Genomic DNA, 23,126 nt, shown 5'->3' with positions numbered 1-23,126 from the left:
TATGAATCTTTATTTTTAAGCCTTTTCCAGAAATGAGAATTGCATCAAATGAAAGCAATTGTCTGAGGATGGTACTGGACCATCTGATATAAAAAAAAGAAAAGGGGACAATTTGTTGAAAAAGCTTTTAATAAAAGGTTAAAATCTAGGTCATGTGAAATGATTGCTCTTAACACAGTATAGTTGTTTTCGGACAGATGAGATGTCTATCTAAGTCTATGAGCAAAACTCAACTCTCCTTTTGGCGCGGTCCGCGTGAAGTTCGGCCATTTTGTTTTGGCGAGGTCTTTCAAAATTAGGAGAAATTTAGCTACATGTCTTGCTAGTAGACTGCAGTATTTCATTCATCAAACAAAACTCGTTTAGGTTGTAACTAAACCGCGTTTGGACCTCAAAACAACAAGTGCGTGGCGATCGGGTATAGGAAGAAAGAGAAGAAGGGGAAAAAAAGAACAAGTTTGAAAACATTGCAGAGTGGAGTAAAACTTGAAGAATCATGGCCACCGCAACCCCAAGCCGCGCCGCGCCTGCTGGAACCCCGCTCTCCCCGACTAGGATATCGCGCCTCCAGGAAAAACAAGACCTGCAACATTTGAACGATAGACTTGCCGTTTACATCGACCGAGTCCGGTCACTAGAGCTTGAAAATGACCGGCTCATGGTGAAGGTTTCCGAAAAGGAAGAAGTCACTACACGCGAGGTAATTTTTAACCATTAAATCTCTATGCTGCTAGCTAAAACCCTATAACGTTAATTACCGGTGGTTAGCTAACGTTAGCATTTAACTAGCTAGCAAGATATTTAGCTACTAAGTTACTAGTAACACAACAATCTAGTTAACACATCGAACTGGTTACTGGAACACACCGATAAACAACCTGTGGTCTATCAGTTTGTACATTTTTCGAGCAGTTTGATTTGTTGGCTTGGCTGTATTTCTCACGGGCCTTGGCTGAAGCTAGCTGATTAGCAAGCTAGCAAGTTTGTAGATACTTCACTTGTAAGTAACATTGTACTCTTCCAAAGAATTTGTCCAGTTAAACTGTCTCGCCATAGCTACATTGTATCGATCATTGAGACGATTATTTCATTGCAATATTTCACTAGTCATCTTGCTCATTCCCGGTGAATCATATAGTTAGCAACTATAAAACTGGTGAGGCTAGTCCCGCTTGCACGGTAGCTAGCTGTCGTGCCTACATTGCATACACGATTAGCCAGCTAGGAAAACAAGTTTTGGGTGTTCGAAACTCCCGCGACTATTATTGTTATTTTGGAGGGGAACCTGGTTGTGTTGATTTAAACTGAAATGAACAAATCTGACCTTTTCTATAATTTCAAAATAAAAAATAAAGTCCAAGATTAGTACATTCCTTGGTAGATGAGGTAAACTAACCAAAGTTGGCTCTGTCCTAGTTAGCAGATTGTAACTGGATATTTGATGTTCAGTTATATTAGCCATTACAGGATAAGTACGTTACTGTTTGGTGTAGCACAGACAATTTACCACAAACCAAAAGGAATAAAAAATGTTGCTCCATGAAGTAGTCCAACAATGTGTACGCCTTAATTTTGTCTATTTAAAATCTTCTCTCATTTATCGAGAAAGGTGTAGGTGGGTGCGCTTATCTGTCAATGACACACGATTTGAAATAGAGAAGATGGCGGCATACATTTTTGTTGGATTAATTCATGCAGCAAAACATTTTATTTGAATCACTAAACATTCAAACCAACCACCTGCAGCTGGACATGGCCATTTTGAAGATGCGTGTTTGGTCCGAATCTAGAACGAAGATCGTATTGCCAAAGTTGGTCATATTTTCTGTGCTGCGCCAAACAGTACCTGTCCTGCAACGGCTAATGGGACGTCACATTAGCTGTTACAATCTGCCACTTAGAGCTATCCACGTGGTTTTGTTTTTATCCTGATGTTTGTTACACCACCATCCGCATTTATTATTGTTATTCCCAGTGCAGCATGAAATCCACATATTCTGTGGGATTCCTATCACGACGGGAATGTGTACAGTATTTGCTGTACAGTTCTTAAGTCTGATTTATTTCACAACTTCAGTCTCAGAGCTCCTGATTGAATTCAGTTCACTTCAGTGCAGAGGATTACATTGCTAACTATTTCACCACGTTTCCTAGAAAGCATACAAATGGGGGAGCAGGTAAATTCATTGAGCTAGCTATCAGTTGAGTGGTTGTGGTTACTGTTGATATATGATATATTGCAAGGTACACCTGTTCAACGTTATATGTCAAAGGTGCTTCCAAACCTGTCAGCTCGTACACCTGTTCATTGCTAGGTAAGGAAGCACCTATCAGCTCATCTAGCAACTACATTCTATCACTGTTACATAGTGGTTATGTAGAAAAAATCTCAGCCACTAAGAAGGGCTTTGACTTGTGCTCTGTCTACTGAACAGACCCCAAAATGGGATCATTGTCTGGACTTGAGCCAAACTGTAAAAAGAGACAGCACTGTTTCCAGCCGAGGGGAGTGTTGTTGGGCTGCCGGGGCTGTGCAGAGTCAAAGTTCCAGATGGGAGTGGCCCGGGGGGGGGATTTTCAAAGTTTTGAATCTGTAACTGTTCTCCCGGACTGTTTTTATATTAAACATGTCTGTTGTGATTTTCACAGCATGAGGCAACATGCATTGCTAAACAACTTAGTATGCAAATATTGATGTTTTGGGAAACTAGGTTGATGCATGTCAGATGGCCTCTTGAAAGTCTTTGCTATGATTTTAGTTTGTATTTGATAATGGAATGAGTTAGTGTCTGTGCAAAGAAAGTGGTGTTCCAGAAAAAGTTATACATCTCTTCAAACATGTTTTTAATTACCAGTTTAAAATGTAAACAATGTTTATAACAAAAGGTCTGAGTGAATAACCCTGTTAACACCAATCTTTTCATTTGGGAATTGTAAAGCAAGCCACGCCCGCAATCTGTTATGTATGAGGGGGAAAAATCTGTGGAATGCTGGATAGTACAGCCTTCTGACCAGACACAGCTCGTGACTGACAGCCTGTGTGCCATAAGACTGTTAAATCTGCACTGACCCTACGCACATTCTATCTATATATATATATATATATATATATTAATGTGGAGCTACATACAGGAAGTATATATATTCATACCAACACAAACACGCACACATACTCATTTTCTGCTGCTTCTCTGTTTTTTATTTTACTCTTATCTATCCTGATGCCTAATAACTTTACTCTGCCTTCATGTACAAGTCGACCTCAAATACCTCATACCTCTGCACATTGATGTGGTACTGGTACATCCTGTGTATAGTTCAAAATTTTTAAATTTGTAATTTTACCTTTATTTAACTAGGCAAGTCAGTTAAGAACAAATTCTTATTTTCAATGACAGCCTAGGAACAGTGGGTTAACAGCCTTGTTCAGGGGCAGAAAGACAGATTTTTACCTTGTCAGCTCGGGGATTCGATCTTGCATCCTTTCGGTTACTAGTCCAACGCTCTAACCACTTGGCTACGCGGTCTCCCCACATTGATGTCGTACTGGTACTCCCTGTATATAGCAACACATTGATCTGGTACTGGTACTCCCTGTATATAGCAACAATCAATCAATCAAATGTATTTATAAAGCCCTTCTTACATCAGCTGATATCTCAAAGTGCTGTACAGAAACCCAGCCTAAAACCCCAAACAGCAAGTAATGCAGGTGTAGAAGCACGGTGGCTAGGAAAAACTCCCTAGAAAGGCCGAAACCTAGAGAGGAACCAGGCTATGAGTGGTGGCCAGTCCTCTTCTGGCTGTGCCGGGTGGAGATTATAACAGAACATGGCCAAGATGTTTAAATGTTCATAAATGACCAGCATGGTCAAATAATAATAATCGCAGTGGTTGTCGAGGGTGCAACAAGTCAGCACCTCAAGAGTAAATGTCAGTTGGCTTTTCATAGCCGATCATTGAGAGTATCTCTACCGCTCCTGCTGTCTCTAGAGAGTTGAAAACAGCAGGGCTGGGACAGGTAACACATTGATCTGGTACTGGTACTTCCTCTGTGTTGGTTGCACTGCTTTGCTTTATCTTGGCCAGGTCACAGTTGTAAATGAGAACTTGTTCTCAACTGGCCTACCTGGTTAAATAACACTTAAAAAAATTAAATAATATATAGATCCACATTGATCTGGTACTCCCTGTATATAGCTCCACATTGATCTGGTACTTCCTGTATTTAGCTCCACATTGTTCTGGTACTTCCTGTATGTAGCTCCATATTGATCTGGTACTTCCTGTATATAGCTCCACATTGATATGGTACTGGTACTTCCTGTATATAGCTCCACATTGATCTGGTACTTCCTGTATGTAGCTCCACATTGATCTGGTACTCCCTGTATATAGCTCCATTCTTGTGTATTTTATTCCTCTTGTGTTACTAGGTAAAAATAAAACTCTGCATTGTTGGGAAGGGCTTGTAAGCAATAATTTCACAGTAAAGTCTACACCTGTTGTATTTGGCACATGTGACAAACTGTGATTTGTGTGTGTGCTCCCTCTCTCCACCAGGTGACTGGGATTAAGACCCTGTACGAGGCAGAGCTAGCGGATGCTCGGCGTGTTCTGGATGAGACGGCCAGGGAGAGGGCCAGGCTTCAGATAGACCTGGGCAAGGCCAACTCTGACGTGGAGGAGGTGACCAGGAAGTAAGTAATAACACCCACTGATACCAAAGATTAGGAGTCTGCCTGAAAAGTGTGTTATTCAATGGGAAAGGCTGCACATTTCTCTCACTCTGGAAGAGGAAATGGTTGAATTATAGACCAACATGACAAGATGTACATTCCATTATGTTTTACTGTTGTAGGAAATCTTTGTGTGATGGTTGTATGACATTCTACACGCAATCCTTTGACAGGGATCATCAACTAGATTCAGCCGTGGGCCAAGCTGGTTGAGAAAATGCCAAGAGTGTACAAAACTGTCATCAGGGCAAAGGGTGGCTACTTTGAAGATTCTCAAATATAAAATGTGTTTTGATTAAACACTTCTTTTTTGTTTGGTTACTACATGATTCCATATGTGTTATTTCATAGTTTTGATGTCTTCACTATTATTCTACAATGTAGAAAATAGGGGGGAAAAAGACACCTACTCATTCAAGGGTTTGTGTTAGCTTTTGACTGGTACTGTACATCTCTCTATTATGCATGGGGATACTTTGGAACAGATTTCCAAAATTAAAATCACTTGGAGCTGATCATTAAGCACCCCCCTCGCAAAAAAGTAATTTTAATATAGTTTTGCTCAGAGAACTGCGGGCCGCCAGTTGGGGAACCCTGCTTAATTAATCACTTGCTACACAATTCCTTTATGACGTCCTTTGACATACTACACACTTTCCTTTACAGTCTGTTACACAAAATAGTTGTGTTATATGACAAGCTGCAAATTCCTGTCCTACAAAAATGCTGTGTGTTAACTTGGGCAGTATGACAGAATCTGTGGCTAACGTTAGTTGTTTAAGATGCAAGTTCTACGCTCCAACCCAAATGGTTTATTTAATATCTCAGATTGTTTCTAATCCTACAGAATGTTTTCACTGCCGGGTGATGCTAATCTCCCTTCAGAGCAACTGTTTTATGACACTGTTGGGGTTAATTGAATTGAAGGTAGTCAATTCTGGAAGTGATTTTAATTCAAACTTTAAAAAATGTATGTTTGAAATGCATAGCATTTACTTTTATGTATTACGTCACAAGTAAGAAGTCATTGAAAATAGATGTATTTATTTTATTTTTTCAATTATTGAATTGGAATTTTAGTTTACTTCCTGAATTGACTCCCTTCAAATGAATGGAGTCCAATCCTGTGTTGCGTATATGTTATTATCCTAGTCAGAGTAAACTCCAAATTATAAACCCTCACATGATCTTATTCACTTCACTTAAATATCTCCATGGTCTTATGAGCAGGGTCATTTTGTGGAGATGCCTAGTAGTATTGACTCCCAATTACTCTTGCTGTTAGTGTAAACCTGATTCACTTAATCTTAAAACTAATCCTATTTCCCCTGGTCAGATGCTAGGTGGGAGACTTGGGGGGTGGGGGGATTTCAGCCAAGCTGTTTTTTAATTACTTGTTAAGGCAGTTGATTTGACGCTTGGGGGAGATTCTACGTCTGTTCCTCAAAAGTTCCAGACACTTGTGTTGATCATTGTTTACATGGTTGCTAATTAACACTTTGGTAGACAGGAAGTTAGTTTCTAAAGCACTGACTATCTTGGTTACCGCTGCTAACCACTGAAGGAATATCCTCTTTATTTATCGGTCTTGTGGGCACGCTTATCTTTAAAGCAATGTTTAATGTGTAGCTATACAGTTGTGATCCTTTTTTCTGTTGTCTGCTGCTCTACAGCACAGAAGAAGTGGGAGAAGTGCTGAGATTTCGGTGCCCTTTCTCGTGCCTTTTCTGTGAAATCAGATTAGGGACAAGAAACACGCTTTAATATATCAAACAGTTGTTTGGAAATTGGCAAAAGTTAAACAAATTTCAGTCTAAAAATCTCTTTAGTTTGAATGGAAATGGTACTTATGGACACTTTCCTCTAGGTTACTGTTTTTATATTATGAAAATAAATGCAGATGGTCTCACAGTCTCTGTTTGTTCTCCATCTCCTCAGTCTGAAAAAGAAAGATGGCGACCTGGCTCTTGCCATGGCTCGGGCCAAGGACCTTGAAGCCCAGTTCAACAAGAGTGAAGCAAACCTGGCCACGGCCCTCAGTGAGAATGGAAACCTGGCTGCGGAGGTTGCCGACCTGAAGGCCCAGTTAGCCAAGGTTTCTGTACCTTTTACAGTTTCACTCTCATGACACTGGTTATAAAATGCCATTTAACAGATACTTTTATCCAAAGCGACTTAAGTCATGAATGAATACATGTTTTACGTATGGGTGGTCCCGGGAATCGAGCCCACTATCCTGGCGTTGCAAGCGCCGTGCTCTAGCCAAATGATCTACAGAGGACCACATAAACACAGTCTAAAGCGTTACTGATGAGACCATACCGAGTCCAAAGCCGTGCACTGTATTTGTAGCCTGGTAGACGGGCTTCCGTTCCGTCACACAGCCCTGTCTGGTTTTCTACCAACAAGGTCTGTGTTTTTACTTAGAAGGACAAAAGGGGATCCCACACACAATATTTCTAGCCTGGTAGTAGCCATATCTGAATTTCCTGTTTTACTCACACCTGCCTGCTACTCGCCATACAGTCTTTCTTCTGTTAAGGCTGGACGTTTATTCCTGGGGGTTGGGCAACCACAAGTGGCAAACTGAACGGAAATGACCCAATTGAAAGTTGGTAGATGGTTGTCGTTAGTTACGTAACTGTTATGGGCTATATATGTACATTGGAACAAGAGAACCAGGAGTGGGGTGGGGGAAGTGAGTCATATTTGTAAAGTACGTTCATACACACTTTGGTGAGTCAGACTGAGCTCACACACACACGCTATCATGTTGCTGCAAGGTTAGGATATACACACACACGCTATCATGTTGCTGCAAGGTTAGGATATACACACACACACTATCATGTTGCTGCAAGGTTAGGATATACACACACGCTATCATGTTGCTGCAAGGTTAGGATATACACACACACACGCTATCATGTTGCTGCAAGGTTAGGATACACACACACACTATCATATTGCTGCAAGGTTAGGATATATACACACACGCTATCATGTTGCTGCAAGGTTAGGATATACACACACACGCTATCATGTTGCTGCAAGGTTAGGATATACACACACGCTATCATGTTGCTGCAAGGTTAGGATATACACACACACGCTATCATGTTGCTGCAAGGTTAGGATATACACACACACGCTATCATGTTGCTGCAAGGTTAGGATATACACACACACACACACACGCTATCATGTTGCTGCAAGGTTAGGATATACACACACACACACACACGCTATCATGTTGCTGCAAGGTTAGGATATACACACACACACACACACACGCTATCATGTTGCTGCAAGGTTAGGATATACACACACACACACACGCTATCATGTTGCTGCAAGGTTAGGATATACACACACACACACACACACACACACACGCTATCATGTTGCTGCAAGGTTAGGATATACACACACACACACACACACGCTATCATGTTGCTGCAAGGTTAGGATATACACACACACACACGCTATCATGTTGCTGCAAGGTTAGGATATACACACACACACACACGCTATCATGTTGCTGCAAGGTTAGGATATACACACACACACACACGCTATCATGTTGCTGCAAGGTTAGGATATACACACAGGTCAGACCTTAGTTCTTACACACCATGTCTTGTGTTTCCAGGCTGAAGATGCCCATTCTGTAGCTAAGAAGCAGCTGGAGACTGAGACTCTGATGAGAGTGGATCTGGAGAACCGCTGCCAGAGCCTGACGGAAGAGCTGCAGTTCAGGAAGAGCATGTTCGACGAGGTGTGTGGACACATGGCGATAACATCATCACTGTTTGCCCAGGGTGGGGCAACACTATTCATTGGGGGGGTCTAAGACACTGCATCTCAGTGCTAGAGGCATCATTACAGACCCTGGTTCGATTCCAGGCTGTATCACATCCGGCTGTGATTGGGAGTCCCCGTAGGGCGGTGTACAATTGGCCCAACGTCACCCGGGGTAGGCTGTCATTGTAAATAAGAATTTGTTCTTAACTGACTTGCCTAGTTAAATAAAATAAAAAAGAATGACAAATGAATACCAAGTACTGCACTAAAAACCTACTAGCACTATTATTTATTGATTTAAAGCCCCAGCAGGTAAATGTCACATTTAGAAACTGTAACCTCAGGCCAACTTAGTCCTGTACACTGAGTATACCAGACATTAGGAACACCTTCCCCTTTTTCCCCTCAGAACAGCCTCAATTCTTGGGGGCATGGACTCTACAAGGTGTCGAGAAGCATTCCACAGGGATGCTGGCCCATGTTGACTCCAGTGCTTCCCACAATTGTGTCAAGTTGACTGGATGTCCTCTGGGTGGTGGACCATTCTTGGTACACACGAGAAACTTGAGTGTGGGGAAAAAACCCAGCAATGTTGCCGTTCTTGACACAAACCGGTGCACCTGGCACCTACTACCATACCCCGTTGAAAGGCACTTAAATCTTTTGTCTTGCCCATTCACCCTCTGAATGGCACACATACACAATCAATGTCACAAGGCTTAAAAATCCTTCTTAATAACCTGTCTCCTACCTTTCAGCAATAAAGGATCATAGCTTTCACCTGTCATGATGAGAGCAGGTGTTCTTAATATTTTGTATACTCATTGTACTCATTGTATAAAGTCCTACAGCTGCTGTGGATTCATATATATATCTATCTATCTATCTCATACACACACACACACATACATACATACATATATATATATATATATATATATATATATATATATATATATATATATATATATATATATATATATATAATCCACAGCAGCTGTAGGACTTTATACAATGAGTACTTTATACAATGAGTACATATATATATATATATATATATATATATATATATATATATATATATATATATATATATATATACATACATACATACTGAAATGCACAAGAACAAAAGCTACAACTGATTCATATGCCTCCTTTTCTGCACAAACTAATCTAAATGAACGCTTTACATCTTTACACCTGGGTGTGTGCAAGCATACTGTCCATGTTGTGATGCTAACACCTGTCTGACTGGCTTGGTGACCCTCGTGTGTGTGTGTGTGTGTGTGTGTAGGAGGTACGTGAGACGCGTCGGCGTCGTGAGAAGCGTACCGTGGAGGTGGACAGTGGGGTGACCCAGGACTACACGTTCCAACTGGCTCAGGCTCTGCAGGACCTGCGCAGGCAGCATGAGGAACAAGTCTCCATCTACAAGGAGGAGCTGGGCAACACCTTCCAGGCCAAGGTATGTATGATCTCTGACCCCGTGCTTCCCACCCTAAACCTTTTTAGATCTGTAACGCTAGGGGTTTATGGACATTGTATGACCTTTCTTTCACCTTTAAGAAACTAGCCTTACACCCCTAGGCCATCCTTTCCTACAACTAGGTAGCCTGATGGAACTAGGTAGCCTGATGGAACTAGGTAGTCTGCTAATTATTGATTTTAGTTGAATCATCAGGTGTGCTTTTGCTACAACAGAAATGCAGTGCATTTGGAAAGTATTCAGAGCCCTTGACTTTTAACACATTTTGTTACGTTACAGCCTTATATCCAAAATGGATTAAATTGTTTTTCTCCCCTCATCAATCTACACAAAATACCCCATAGTGTCAAAGCAAAAACAGGTTTTTAGAAATGTTGGCAAATGTATACGTTTTTTTCTTTTTTTAAATCACATTTGCGTAGGTATTCAGACCCTTTACTCAGTACTTTGAAGCACCTTTGGCAGCGATTACAGTCTCGGGTCTTCTTGGGAATGATGCTACAAGCTTGGCACACCTGTATTTGGGGAGTTTCTCCCATTCTTCTCTGCTGCTCCTCTGCTGCTCTGTCAGGCTGGATGGGGAGTGTCGCTGCATAGCTATTTTCAGGTCTCTCCAGAGATGGTCGATTGGGTTCAAGTCCGGGCTGTGGCTAGACCACACAAGGACGTTCAGATACTTGTCCCAAAGCCACTCCTGCGTTGTCTTGGCTGTGTGCTTATGGTTGTTGTCCCGTTGGAAGGTGAACCTTCGCCCCAGTCTGAGATCCTGAGTGATCTGGAGCAGGTTTTCATAAAGGATCTCTCTGTACTTTGCTTCGTTCATCTTTGCCTCGATCCTGACTAGTCTCCCAGTCCCTGCCGCTGAAAAACATCCCCACAGCATAATGCTGCCACCACCATGCTTCACCGTAGGGATGGTGCCAGGTTTCCTCCAGACGTGATGCTTGGCATTCAGGCCAAAGAGTTCAATCTTGGTTTCATCAGACCAGAGAATCTTGTTTCTCATGGCCTGGGAGTCTTTTAGGTGGCTTTTGGCAATTTCCAAGCGACCTGTTTTGTGCCTTTTTTACTGAGGTGTGGCTTCCGTCTGGTCACTCTACCATAAAGGCGGAGTGGTGTGCTGCAGTGATGGTTGTCCTTCTGGAAGTTTCTCCCATCTCTGTAAGAGTGACCCTCAGGTATTGGTCACCTCCCTGACCAAGGCCCTTCTCCCCAGATTGCTCAGTTTGGCTGGGAGGCCAGTCATTTAATCAGTTTTAGAATAAGGCTGTAACGTAACGAAATGGGGAGAGAAGGGAAGGGGTCTGAATACTTTCCAAATGCAGTCCTGCGGGACACATTGGGAAATACTGCCATAATGATTTCTAATTGGCTATGAAAGTGGGGGGGGGGGGTTACTTGCAAAACAAGTAGTCAATTTCATACAGTATTTATCATGTATCTGTGACAGGTTCATTTGATACTGCTGTTTGTGGTCCTTTTGTCTGTAGTTCCGGCCTGCAGGAGTGTAAATGACATGTTTTGTTCTCTGCCGCCACCCCCTCTGTTCAGCTGGATAATGCCAAGGTGTCGTCTGAGCTGAATGACAAGGCGGTGAGCACAGCTCGGGAGGAACTGGAGGAGGCTCGTATGAGGATTGAGAGCCTGGCCTACCAGCTCTCTGCCCTGCAGAAACAGGTACACACATCATAACCTGAACGGCATGTTTTTCATCTATCTGGTCGTCTGTAAACTTTAATTAAACAAAATGTAATTATTTACTTCCAGATAGCCATCTACTGCAATTACGTTGTACATCTTTGAACTGTCCTTATTTTGTGATTTTACTATCGATTTGTAATGTAATTTTCTAACCCCATCCCTCCGTGTGTAGGCCTCTGCCAATGAGGAGCGTGTGCGTGAGCTTGAGGACCTGGTGGCTGGAGAGAGGGACAAGCACCGCAGGCAGATGGACCTGAAGGAGAGGGAGATGGCTGAGATGAGGGAGCGGATGCAGCAGCAGCTGAACGAGTACCAGGAGCTGCTGGACGTCAAACTGGCCCTGGACATGGAGATCAACGCTTACAGGAAACTGCTGGAGGGAGAGGAGGACAGGTGAGGATGGGACTGACTGACTGACTGACTTCACTCATCCATAGAGAACAGGTGAAAGCTGATTTAAAAAAATATATAATAATAAAGTAATAAAAAATAAAAAAAACTTTTAGCGATCATTGCATCTTGCAAACTCCTTGTGTTAGATTTGGACAACAGACAGATGACCAGTGCATTCCTTCAACCCCTGCCTGAGAAGTTCCACATCACTCAGTGAATTCCAGCTGGTACATTCCTCACTTGTTGTTAGAGGGATGCAGCAGTCTCTCTCTGTCCGTCTGTAATGTTGCTGCTGCTGGAACAAGTCAAACTGCTTTCTTCCTGTTACACTAAACAGGTAGACTAATAAATAATTCAAATCGTTCAAATCAAATGTATTTATAAAGCCCTTCTTACATCAGCTGATATATCAAAGTGCTGTACAGAAACCCAGCCTAAAACCCCAAACAGCAAGCAATGCAGGTGTAGAAGCACGGTGGCTAGGAAAAACTCCCTAGAAAGGCCAGAACCTAGGAAGAAACCTAGAGAGGAACCAGGCTATGAGGGGTGGCCAGTCCTCTTCTGGCTGTACCTGGTGGAGATTATAACAGCACATGGCCAAGATGTTAAAATGTTCATAAATGACCAACATGGTCAAATAATCACCCTTCTCCATTCTGGTTTGTCACTGACCCTCAAGGCTAGAGAATATCCCCCAGGCTAGAACAGAAGGGTAAACAACTAGCTAAATTGAAACAGGCCTCTCAAGCTGACACCCCCCCCCCAAATGTCACGCCTACCTGAGTAGTTCAGCAGGCATCCAGTGAAGGGTTTAGGCAGGCTTATACAGGTGCTGCTGGATAGATGTCTAAGACGTAATGTCATAAGCAGTATTTGAAGGCAGGTGGTTGAGACCCTGAGCAGTCAGTCAGCTAGCGCCAGTCAGCTAGCGCCAGACAGCTAGCGCCAGACAGCTAGCGCCAGACAGCTAGCGCCAGACAGCTAGCGCCAGACAGCTAGCGCCAGACAGCTAGCGCCAGACAGCTAGCGCCAGACAGCTAGCGCCAGACAGCTAGCGCCAGTCAGCTAGCGCCAGACAGCTAGCGCCAGACAGACTACTGGAGTGGAGAGCAGAAGACTAAAGGTTGACTAGTGAAACAATGTCTTCCTCCACAATACAGTAGGTATTTGTTTTCTTGATTTTTATTTTTTATTTCACCTTTATTTAACCAGGTAAGCTAGTTGAGAACAAGTTCTCATTTACAACTGCGACCTGGCCAAGATAAAGCAAAAGCAATGCGATACATACAACAACAGAGTTACACATGGAATAAACAAACGTACAGTCAATAACACAATAGAAAAAAGAAAGTCTATACAGTGTGTGCAAATGGCGTGAGGAGGTAAGGCAATAAATAGGCCATAGTAGCGAAGTAATTACAATTTAGCAAATTAACACTGGAGTGATAGATGTGCAGAAGATGATGTGCAAGTAGAAATACTGGTGTGCAAAAGAGCAGAAAAGTAAATAAAAACAATATGGGGTGGATTGGGTGGACGATTTAATTTTTGTATTTTTTTAAATTTAAATTTAAATTTTTTTTTAAATTAATTTAATTTTTGTAAAAATTTATTTTATTTTTTGCAATTCGTTCCAGTCATTGGCAGCAGAGAACTGGAAGGAAAGGCGGCCAAAGTAGAAGTTGGCTTTGGGGATGACCAGTGAAATATACCTGCTGGAGCGCGTGGGTGTTATCGTGAACAGTGAGCTGAGAAGGCGGGGCTTTACCTAGCAAAGACTTATAGATGACCTGGAGCCAGTGGGTCTGGCGACGAATATGTAGCGAGGACCAGCCGACTAGAGCATACATGTCACAGTGGTGGGTAGTATATGGTGCTTTGGTGACAAAATGGATGGCACTGAGATGGACTGCATCCAGTTTGCTTAGTGGAGTATTGGAAGCTATTTTGTAAATTACATCCGAAGTCGAGGATCGGTAGGATAGTCACTTTTACGAGGGTATGTTTGGCGGTGTGAGTGAAGGAGGCTTTGTTGCGAAATAGAAAGCAGATTCTTCTAGATTAGATTTTTGGATTGGAGATGCTTAATATGAGTCTGGAAGGAGAGTACAGTCTAACCAGACACCTAGGTATTTGTAGTTGTCCACGTACTCTAAGTCAGAACCGTCCAGAGTAGTGATGCTAGGCGGGCGGGTGGGTGCAGGCAGCGAACGGTTGAAAAGCATGCATTTGGATTTAGTAGCATTTAAGAGCAGTTGGAAGCCATGGAAGGAGTGTTGTATGGCATTGAAGCTCGTTTGGAGGTAAGTTAAGTGTCCAAACAAGGGCCAGATGTATACAGAATGGTGTCGTCTGCGTAGAGGTGGATCAGGGAATCACCCGCAGCAAGAGCGACATCGTTGATATATATACAGAGAAGAGAGTCGGCCTGAGAATTGAACCCTGTGGCACCCCCATAGAGACTGCCAGTGGTCTGGACAACAGGCCCTCCGATTTGACACACTGAACTCTGTCTGAGAAGTAGTTGGTGAACCAGGCAAGGCAGTCATTTGCGAAACCAAGGCTGCTGAGTCTGCCGATAAGAATGCGGTGATTGATAGTCAATCCTTGGCCAGGTTGATGAAGACGGCTGCACAGTACTGTCTTTTATTGATGGCGGTTATGATATTGTTTAGTACTTTGAGCGTGGCTGTATTGGGTAATGGGGATGCAAGTAATGGACGACTCACGTTTCCTTCTACTCCCCCCATCTCCTGTTTTTCGCCTCCCCTCTTCCTCCCATAGACTGAAGCTGTCCCCCAGCCCGTCCGGCCGTGTGACAGTGTCCCGCGCCATGGGCACAAGCTCTTCCCGCTCCTCCTGGGCCAAGAGGAAGCGCGTGGAGCTGCAGGAAGAGTCAGTGGTCGTGCCTCAGGTCCACATCAACCAGGAGGCAGAGGCCCTCGGTAGCGTCACCATCGAGGAGACTGACCTGGAGGGCAAGTGTGTCACCCTCAAGAACGACTCAGACAAGGTACCGTTAGCTACTCATAAACTGACATATTACTACTCTTCAGAATTACAATTAGTGTTGTAGTCGAGTCACTAAACCTCGAGGTCGAGACGCGATTCCCTATGGCTAAGTTCCGAGTCGTCAATAGTTGAGTCACGAGTCGCTATGGCTGAAGTCTGAGTCTCTGGGTCTGATTTGAACAAAAAATACCACATTAATATTGGTTGATGTGCAAATATAAAATTCAACGTTTGAAAGCAAAACGAATAATTCGGTGTTCTTTAGGTCATAATTGCCATCAATATGCAATAGCCTATGAAACATAAGTACTTCATATACAGGTTTACACAAATATTTAATTTCTATGTTCAATAGTTATGTCAAAACAGTAATGCTGTTTTGAATGGTCTCTAGACGGAATTGGCTATTGCTCCTGTCAGATTGACCAGATTTATCATTTGCAAAAAAGAATTACCGGCTCACAGAGCTATTTTTTTTTTATAGTAACACTGATATTTCTGTAAATGTTTTATTCTAGAGCAAAAGTGAGTGTGGAGCGAGATGACAAATTCAAAAACGACCTACTTTTCAGATCCAAGGGGAGAGCGACAGTAGCTAGACTGTATTTTTTTTTTTTTTTTTTTTTTACTTTTAAACTCAATACTATTGTTTTCAATTTCGTAAAGGAGTTTGTGTTTCTTAACCAGGCAAAGCTAAATAGTAGGCTGGTGACTGGTGGCTACGGGTGTAACCGATGTGAAATGGCTAGTTAGTTAGCGGTGGTGCGCGCTAATAGTGTTTCAATTGGTGACGTCACTCGCTCTGCGGAGTTGTTCCCCTTGCGCTGCAAGGGGCGCGGCTTTTGTGGCGCGATGGGTAACGATGCTTCGTGGGGTGTCAGTTGTTGATGTGCGCAGAGGGTCCCTGGTTCGAGCCCAGGTTGGGGCGAGGAGAGGGATGGAAGCTATACTGTTACACGGGGAAGCAAGCGAGTCGCTTGTACGACGTGTAGCCTATGATCCGAGACGGAGCCTGTCTGCCCACACTGATCGCTTGCTCCCACGCAGCTCACCAGCTGATGTAGGCTGTGTGCCGGTGCTACGTGTCCTTTCCCCTGCTGCAGAACAGAACCCTCGCTGCAGAACAGAACCCTCGCTGCAGAACAGAACCCTTGCTGCGCTGCCCAACCAGTGCTGCTAATATTCTGCTTATCATAGTAGCCTGTTCAGTCCAAGTGCAAATACAAGTCACAGGAAGGCAAGTCCGAGTCACCAATGGTCGTGTCCAAGTTGAGTCTAAAGTCGTGACAATTGAGACTCTAGTCAGACTCGAATGCTACAGCACTGCAATTACATATTACAATTCAATATTACAACTTCTCTGATACTTCACTGCTGTGAAGTAATCAATAATTCATTGCATGTTATTAGGATTGGTGAAAGCAATGGGGTTTAAAACACACTGTCTATAGGACCAGTCTCTAGGTAGCTGGAGGCTGCAGAGGCAGATTGGAGAAGGAGAGGAGATCACCTACAAGTTCTCCCCCAAGTTTGTCCTCAAGGCCGGCAAGACTGTCACGGTAAGCAGCACTCCTCCTCAGTCATTCTGTAACTGTTCTTCTTTATTTATATATCAACTAAATTCACCCAAGGGGCAAGAGTTTATAAATACACTTTTGTAACATGTTGATTAGCCATTTCCCCTGGTGTTGAACATAGTCCTGATTTCATCTTTCTGTGTGATGTCCTGTTGTAGGTGTGGGGCTCAGACGCAGGTGTGTCTCACAGCCCACCCTCTGACCTGCTGTGGAAGAGCCAGGCCTCCTGGGGTACCGGGGACGACATCACCACCACCCTTGTGAACTCTGACGGAGAGGTGAGGGGAGCATGGGGGGACGCACCCCTACAGTACCTTCATAAAGAATTCACCAATGCCTCGCTTCATTACACCCAGTCACTAAAAAAAATATATACTGGTGTCCTTCCTAACTAGCTGGAGAGAAAGGACACCTTGTAGTTACTCCACAATACTAACCTAAATGACAGAGTGAAAAGAAGGAAGCATATAAGAATAAAAATATTCCAAAACATGCTTCCTGTTTGCAATAAGGAACTTAAGTAAAACTGCAACAAATGTGGCAAAGGTATTAACTTTATGTCCTGAATAAAAACCGTTTGGGGCAAATCCAACACGTCACTGAGTACCACTTCATATTTTCAAGCGTGGTGGTGGCTACATGTTATGGGTATGCTTGTCATTAGCAAGAACAAGCATATCCATAAATTCACCTTTCAGCAGGAGAAAAACCTTTAACACAAGGACAAATAAACACTGGAGATGCATACCAAGACAATGTTGAATGTTCCCGAGTGGCCTAGTTAGTTTTAACTTAAATCGGCTTGAAAATCTATGACAAGACTTGAAAATGGCTGTCTAGCAATGATCAACAACCAACCTGACAGAGCTTGACGAATTACCCAGAAAGACACTGCTGTAATCGCTGCCAAACGTGATTCTAACATGAATTAACTCAGGTGTGATTACTTTTTAAAATGAGATTTCAAAAAATTACATTTCTAAACATGTTTTCACTATATAATTATGGGGTATTGTGTGTAGATGGGTGAGAGAAAAACAGAATATTTAATCCTGTTTGAATTCAGGCTGTAACACAACAAAATCAAGGGGTATGAATACTTTCTGAAGGCACTGTAAGTACAATATTTGTTTCTGACCCTTCTCAGACATTAGCTACATGTCCTGAATTGTAATATCAATTTGAATAGCCTTTACAAATATTGCGATGTGCAAAATATTTGGTGAGGGCGAAAATGGCAGAATAAGTACAAGACCTATGCAGAGATTTTTAATTGAGCTGTTGTCTTCCTGTCCAGGAGGTGGCTAAGAGAACCGTCACCAAGACGCTGATGGAGGTGGAGAATGGAGATGATGATGATGACTTCGAGGAAGAGGAACTCAGAGTAAATTATTTCCCTTGAATTGAATCCATAATGGCAATAATTAACTTATCCCAGTCAGGGGAGTTGGAGCTATTGCCATCTGGTGTTTGACTATAAAAATAGTTATATATCACTCTTAGGAGGGCCCAGTGTTTCCCCTGCAGTCATTTAGCTGTGGTGTTGCTCCACGGGAAAAGTCATTGACACCTGGCCAAACAAATTAGGAACCTGAGAAAAATATTTCTGCTGAGGCGCACTTTAAAGACGCTAGAACAGTCCACATTTTACTTTTCCTCCGCAAACATAACGAGTAATGAATAGAACAACCGGACTACCCCATAGTAGAATGTATTTACCTCGTCGGCTTGCTGTCCGTTCTATGCGAGATAAATATTCCTTTAGAGGCGAATTCAAGTAAGGAGTGCCGTAGGGAGGGAAACCTGCATTCTGACAACTGTCAAGGCACAGGGGCAGCAGGTAGCTGGATCGAGTCCCCGAGCTGACAAGGTAAACATTTGTCGTTCTGCTCCTGAACAAGGCAGTTAACCCACTATTTTCCCCGGTAGGCTGTCATTGTAAATAAGAATTTGTTCTTAACTGACTTGCCTAGTTACATAAATAAACAACAATTCTTGACAATTGCAGGAAAAACAAAGTTTTAATGGCCTTTTATTAAAAAGAGGGGGATCCCAGCTTTCCATTCCTACTTTATTTTTGTAACTTGTAAATATGTGCAAACTGCACCATTTTTTTAAAAACCTGGCGTTTTTAGCAGCGGCATGGATAAGCATGTTACTACTCAGCAGTTCACTGTGTGTACATAGGGGAGAGTGGGGATGAATGTAACACTGGTCAATTACCCCGGGTGGCGAGTTACCCTAACATGTAGGCCTACATTATATTCACGGTTTATGCAGGTTTTTTGGGGACATAAAATGTATAAATCGGATGCCAACTAGTTAAAAGATCACATTTGGAATCTGGCAAATGATTAGTCCAATAGGGTAAGTATCGATGGGTTGAAGCATGGGGTTGCCTATGTATTTATAGCCACTATGCTACATCAGTTAGGCTACAGGTAATAATGCTTTTTACCGATATGTTACTGGGCTCCTTTCTGGAGGTGGAAATAATATTTTAGATGGTGTCAGCGTAATTTTATTTCTACTCATTTTGGAGTAAATGTCCGCTTAAAGTCGCCAGAACTGAGCTTCTCAGTCCTTCTACGTAAAAATGCGCTGCATGTGCCTATACTTGATTAAGATGGCTGTTTTAATGTATCATCTAGCTTTCATTTAGTGATCCATTGTTTTGTCTCACATCTTACCCTTGTTTCCTTCCAGGGAGAAAAGGCCTCTTCCAGGGAATGTTCAATCATGTGAAGAAGTTCCCATATTTTGTTCTACAAAATCTGCTTCTTTTTCTAGAGCAACTCAAATCTTTTTCTATAATTCTGTCTTGTGTTCTTAATAATTTTTTTTTTTATCTTATAAGACAATTTAAGAGCCTGCCCATATTTTTAAGACTCCGTTTTTAACATCCAAGTAATCATGACAAAATAAAATTGCAGCGAGTTTAGGACCGAATTCACTAAGTTAGTTACACCCCCCCCCCCCCCCCCCCCCCAATTATGTTGGGTCAGACAGCTGGAAGTGTTCTGGATTTAAAGAATAATGATTGTTCGTTCACCACATGATCCCACATGAATCAATGAGAGTAGTCCCCGGGACCGGAGGACACTGGCATTAGGCTTGCTGTTGTCCTGTCAAGTCAGAAAAGACTTCACTGAGTGCATGGGATACGTTTTAACCCTAGACACGTCTGTTGAGAACAAGCTAGACCTAAACCTAACCAATTGTCTGTTTTAAAAAAAAAAAAAAAAAAAAAAAAGTTTAAATGCATTGTAGAATGTTTTTTGGGGGCATAGTTATCCGTGGTGGCATTTGAATCGATTGCTCATTCGATGAACTTGTCACCATCGAGGCAGCAGGGCGAAAATGGAGTTTGGGGGAGAATGGTCAGCCTGGAATCCGTTGCACACTGAATATCGCTCCTTTTCAATGTTTCATTTCACAACATGATCCTCTGTAGCTCAGTTGGTAGAGCATGGCACTTGCAAAGCTTCCTGGGACCACCCGTACGTAAAAAAATGTATGTATGCATGCATGACTAAGTCGCTTTGGATAAAAGTCTGCTAAATGGCATTTTATTATTATGAAACTGAGCACTATTCAGTGTGGGTTCCAATACAGGCTCGAGCAGAGTGGCAGAGTGGATGTGATCTTTGGTTCCTTAAATGTGTAGTAGATTGTAACTGACAGCTGTCGCTTAGCTCATGTACTGGCTTTTGTCTGGCAAATCACAGCAACAGGATGGAAATGCTAGGGTTACGTATTCTACTAAATGAATTGGTATATTTTAAAATGCATTAATGCCTACAATTTTATAATTGGAAATGTTTTCAAATTTTCAACAAAAATGTATATTTTTTTAAAGTAATGAAATATAGATTTAGACTTTGCTCTTTCTCACAATAGTACTTTTATGGTTTGGAGAGAATTACATCAGATGGCGAGGTAATAAGGCCAAGGATGAGTTACGATAGAACATGGCATGCAATCATGCAAAGTTTGTATTTAAAACGCTACTCTTTATCTTATAAAGCAGTGTTTCCCAACTCCAGGCCTTCGAGTACCACCCCCCCCCCCAAACCAAAAGCAAACATTTGTTTCCCCCTCCAGACAAACTCACCTGATTCAACTCATCGAGGGCTTGATGATTAGTTGACGTTCAATCAGGTGTGTACTGGTATAAACAGTGACTGAACGTTTCCAACCTGTTGTCTTATTCCGATGTTGTTGACATGATAAATCATGAATTTTGTATCTTTTTGAAAATTATGTTTCTCAAGACAAGTAGACTGTAAGAACTACAGTGTGCATATTTTAAATGTGACTAAGATTTAATGGTAGGGTTTCTGTTTTAAAACTAAACCGGATGTAACTTTTCTACCTTTTGCTGAATGTATGGTCGTGCCTAGAATGAAAGGTAGTCGTGCTACTTCAAGTCAGCAATATGAGATGCAATTGGTGAGAATCTGCCTTTTTTCATGAAGATCGGGTGCGGTTAGGATTTTCAAAATAGATTTGAAAAAGATTCTACTGGCAATATGCTTGGATGCGTGGAGAGGATCTGTTGTCTCGACTCTCGTCCCACACAACTACTTGTTGTAGACAAGTTAAAGGGATAGTAACCCAAATTACAAAATTACATACAGTTCCTTGTCCATAGACTGCTTACAGGGTAAGGAAACTAATATGTAATTTAGTCATTTTGAGTGACACCCCTTTTTTTTATATATATTTTTTTTATATAAAGACCTCAGGATTTGAACACTTATAAACCTCGTGGATTTTCCATTCTTCGTGGCTGGCTGTGCTATAGCATCTCAGTGGTTGAAGTAGTTATACTACCCAAGCAGTGTTCTCTTAACATGGCTTTGAAATTGGAAGGAAGGAAGGAGCAATTGGATTATTGATTATTATTTTTTTCACTTGATCAATAATCGTGACTATAACAAATAAAAAGCGATGCAATGTTGCTTTGACTTTTTATAGTTTTAATATTGGCCTGGGAAACATAATTTTTGTGTGTCTATTTGAATGCAGTGCTTTGCATTATTTGAATATTATTTTGATTAGGATTATTGTAATTTGTTTTTTCGAGTTCTCTTTAGATGGATCAAGTTTGGGTCTAAAATGGCAGAACACATTTTTTTGTTTGACTATAAAGTGTTAATTCTCTCCAAATATATTTAGCAAAATTATTGTCTATAGTATAAAATGCCATGGCTATGCTTCAGGCAGAGCTTTTTGCCATTTTTAATTGTCACGGTAACTGAAAACCATGGAAGTAATGTTGCAACAAGGTTTTGTATTGATGCATTTCCATTGAACTCAAGATTGGATACCTTGGGTGTGGCGTATCCACTGCAGACGGTATCCAGACTCTCTTTTTAATCATGATTGAACTGTGACGGTCATTTTACAAAGGGTTTTCTATAGGAATTCCACCACCACTACTGGTGATTTTTACTTAGGCTTCTTGACAGCTTTTAGTTTCATGCACTGTTTGGTTTAGACACACATTACTGTTAGTACACAGTATTACTATTAATGTTAGTCAATGATGTCAGTATGTATTCACAGTACTGCCAAATGATCAGGTTCTATGTTACAGATGTAGCAAGTGAAATGTGAGAGACTACAGCGTTTTTCAGGGCAGGTTTTCAGTGTTCACTCCTTACCACATTAGATGCTGGGATTTATTAAGCCAGTGGAGAAGCTAAGAATATTGTTTGTAGTACTTTTTTACTGTATAGTAGCTAGCGGTGGTAAGGACTGACAATGAGGAAATCCAGTTAACATGGGAGAGCATGGTTTAGTCATTTTGAGCCATACTAAACATTTGTGAATTGATATTTGGGTCAAATGCGCAGATAAAACGAAACCCTAAACTTTATCACTCTAAGAGGACTTGCAGGGGTGGGGATGTAGGGAGGGAGCATGCCAAATGTGTGTTTGTCGTACTGCTATTGATTTATTACATTTACAATTTTGAATTATTTTTTTTGTATACATAAATCATAATAAATGTTTTCCATATTAAGAAGTCTTGATTTATTCTGACTCGAGTGCCATATATCACAGACAAGTACTTAAGTAAAACACTACCATTTTGAAAACACTGCTAACTGGGTTGTATTCTGTCATCAGTCCCACTCTAGGAAGTGTAGTAATGTGGTAATTACTTCAAATCACTGCAGATGCAGTGAAACGCTTGTGTTTCCTGCTCCAGCAATGCAGTATGTCTAACTGTACAATATAACACTCAAATGACCCCACCCCCTCAAATGAATGGAGAAACAACAACTATCAGAACTAGCCATGTCAGTCCGGAATATAAATGTGTTTGAACACCGTATGAAATATACAGTACCAGTCAAAGATTTGGACACCTACTCATTCCAGGGTTTTTCTTTATTT

General features: G+C 41.8%; 1 protein-coding gene across 1 annotated transcript; it reads left to right on the top strand.

The window, feature by feature from the left end:
• Positions 1-222: 222 nt before the first annotated feature.
• Positions 223-22,749, top strand: lmnb2 (lamin B2). Its single transcript, XM_029708174.1, has 12 exons — positions 223-700; positions 4,564-4,700; positions 6,678-6,834; positions 8,395-8,520; positions 9,844-10,014; positions 11,587-11,712; positions 11,909-12,129; positions 14,914-15,142; positions 16,593-16,700; positions 16,877-16,996; positions 18,016-18,102; positions 19,425-22,749. The coding sequence occupies exons 1-12, from the start codon at positions 497-499 to the stop codon at positions 19,461-19,463; spliced, it is 1,725 nt and encodes a 574-aa protein (XP_029564034.1). The 5' UTR covers positions 223-496; the 3' UTR covers positions 19,464-22,749.
• Positions 22,750-23,126: the final 377 nt, after the last annotated feature.

The sequence above is a fragment of the Salmo trutta genome, chromosome 22 (genome assembly GCF_901001165.1).
Source record: "Salmo trutta chromosome 22, fSalTru1.1, whole genome shotgun sequence".
Lineage (NCBI taxonomy): Eukaryota > Metazoa > Chordata > Actinopteri > Salmoniformes > Salmonidae > Salmo > Salmo trutta.
This window is presented reverse-complemented; position numbering and strand designations above follow the sequence as displayed.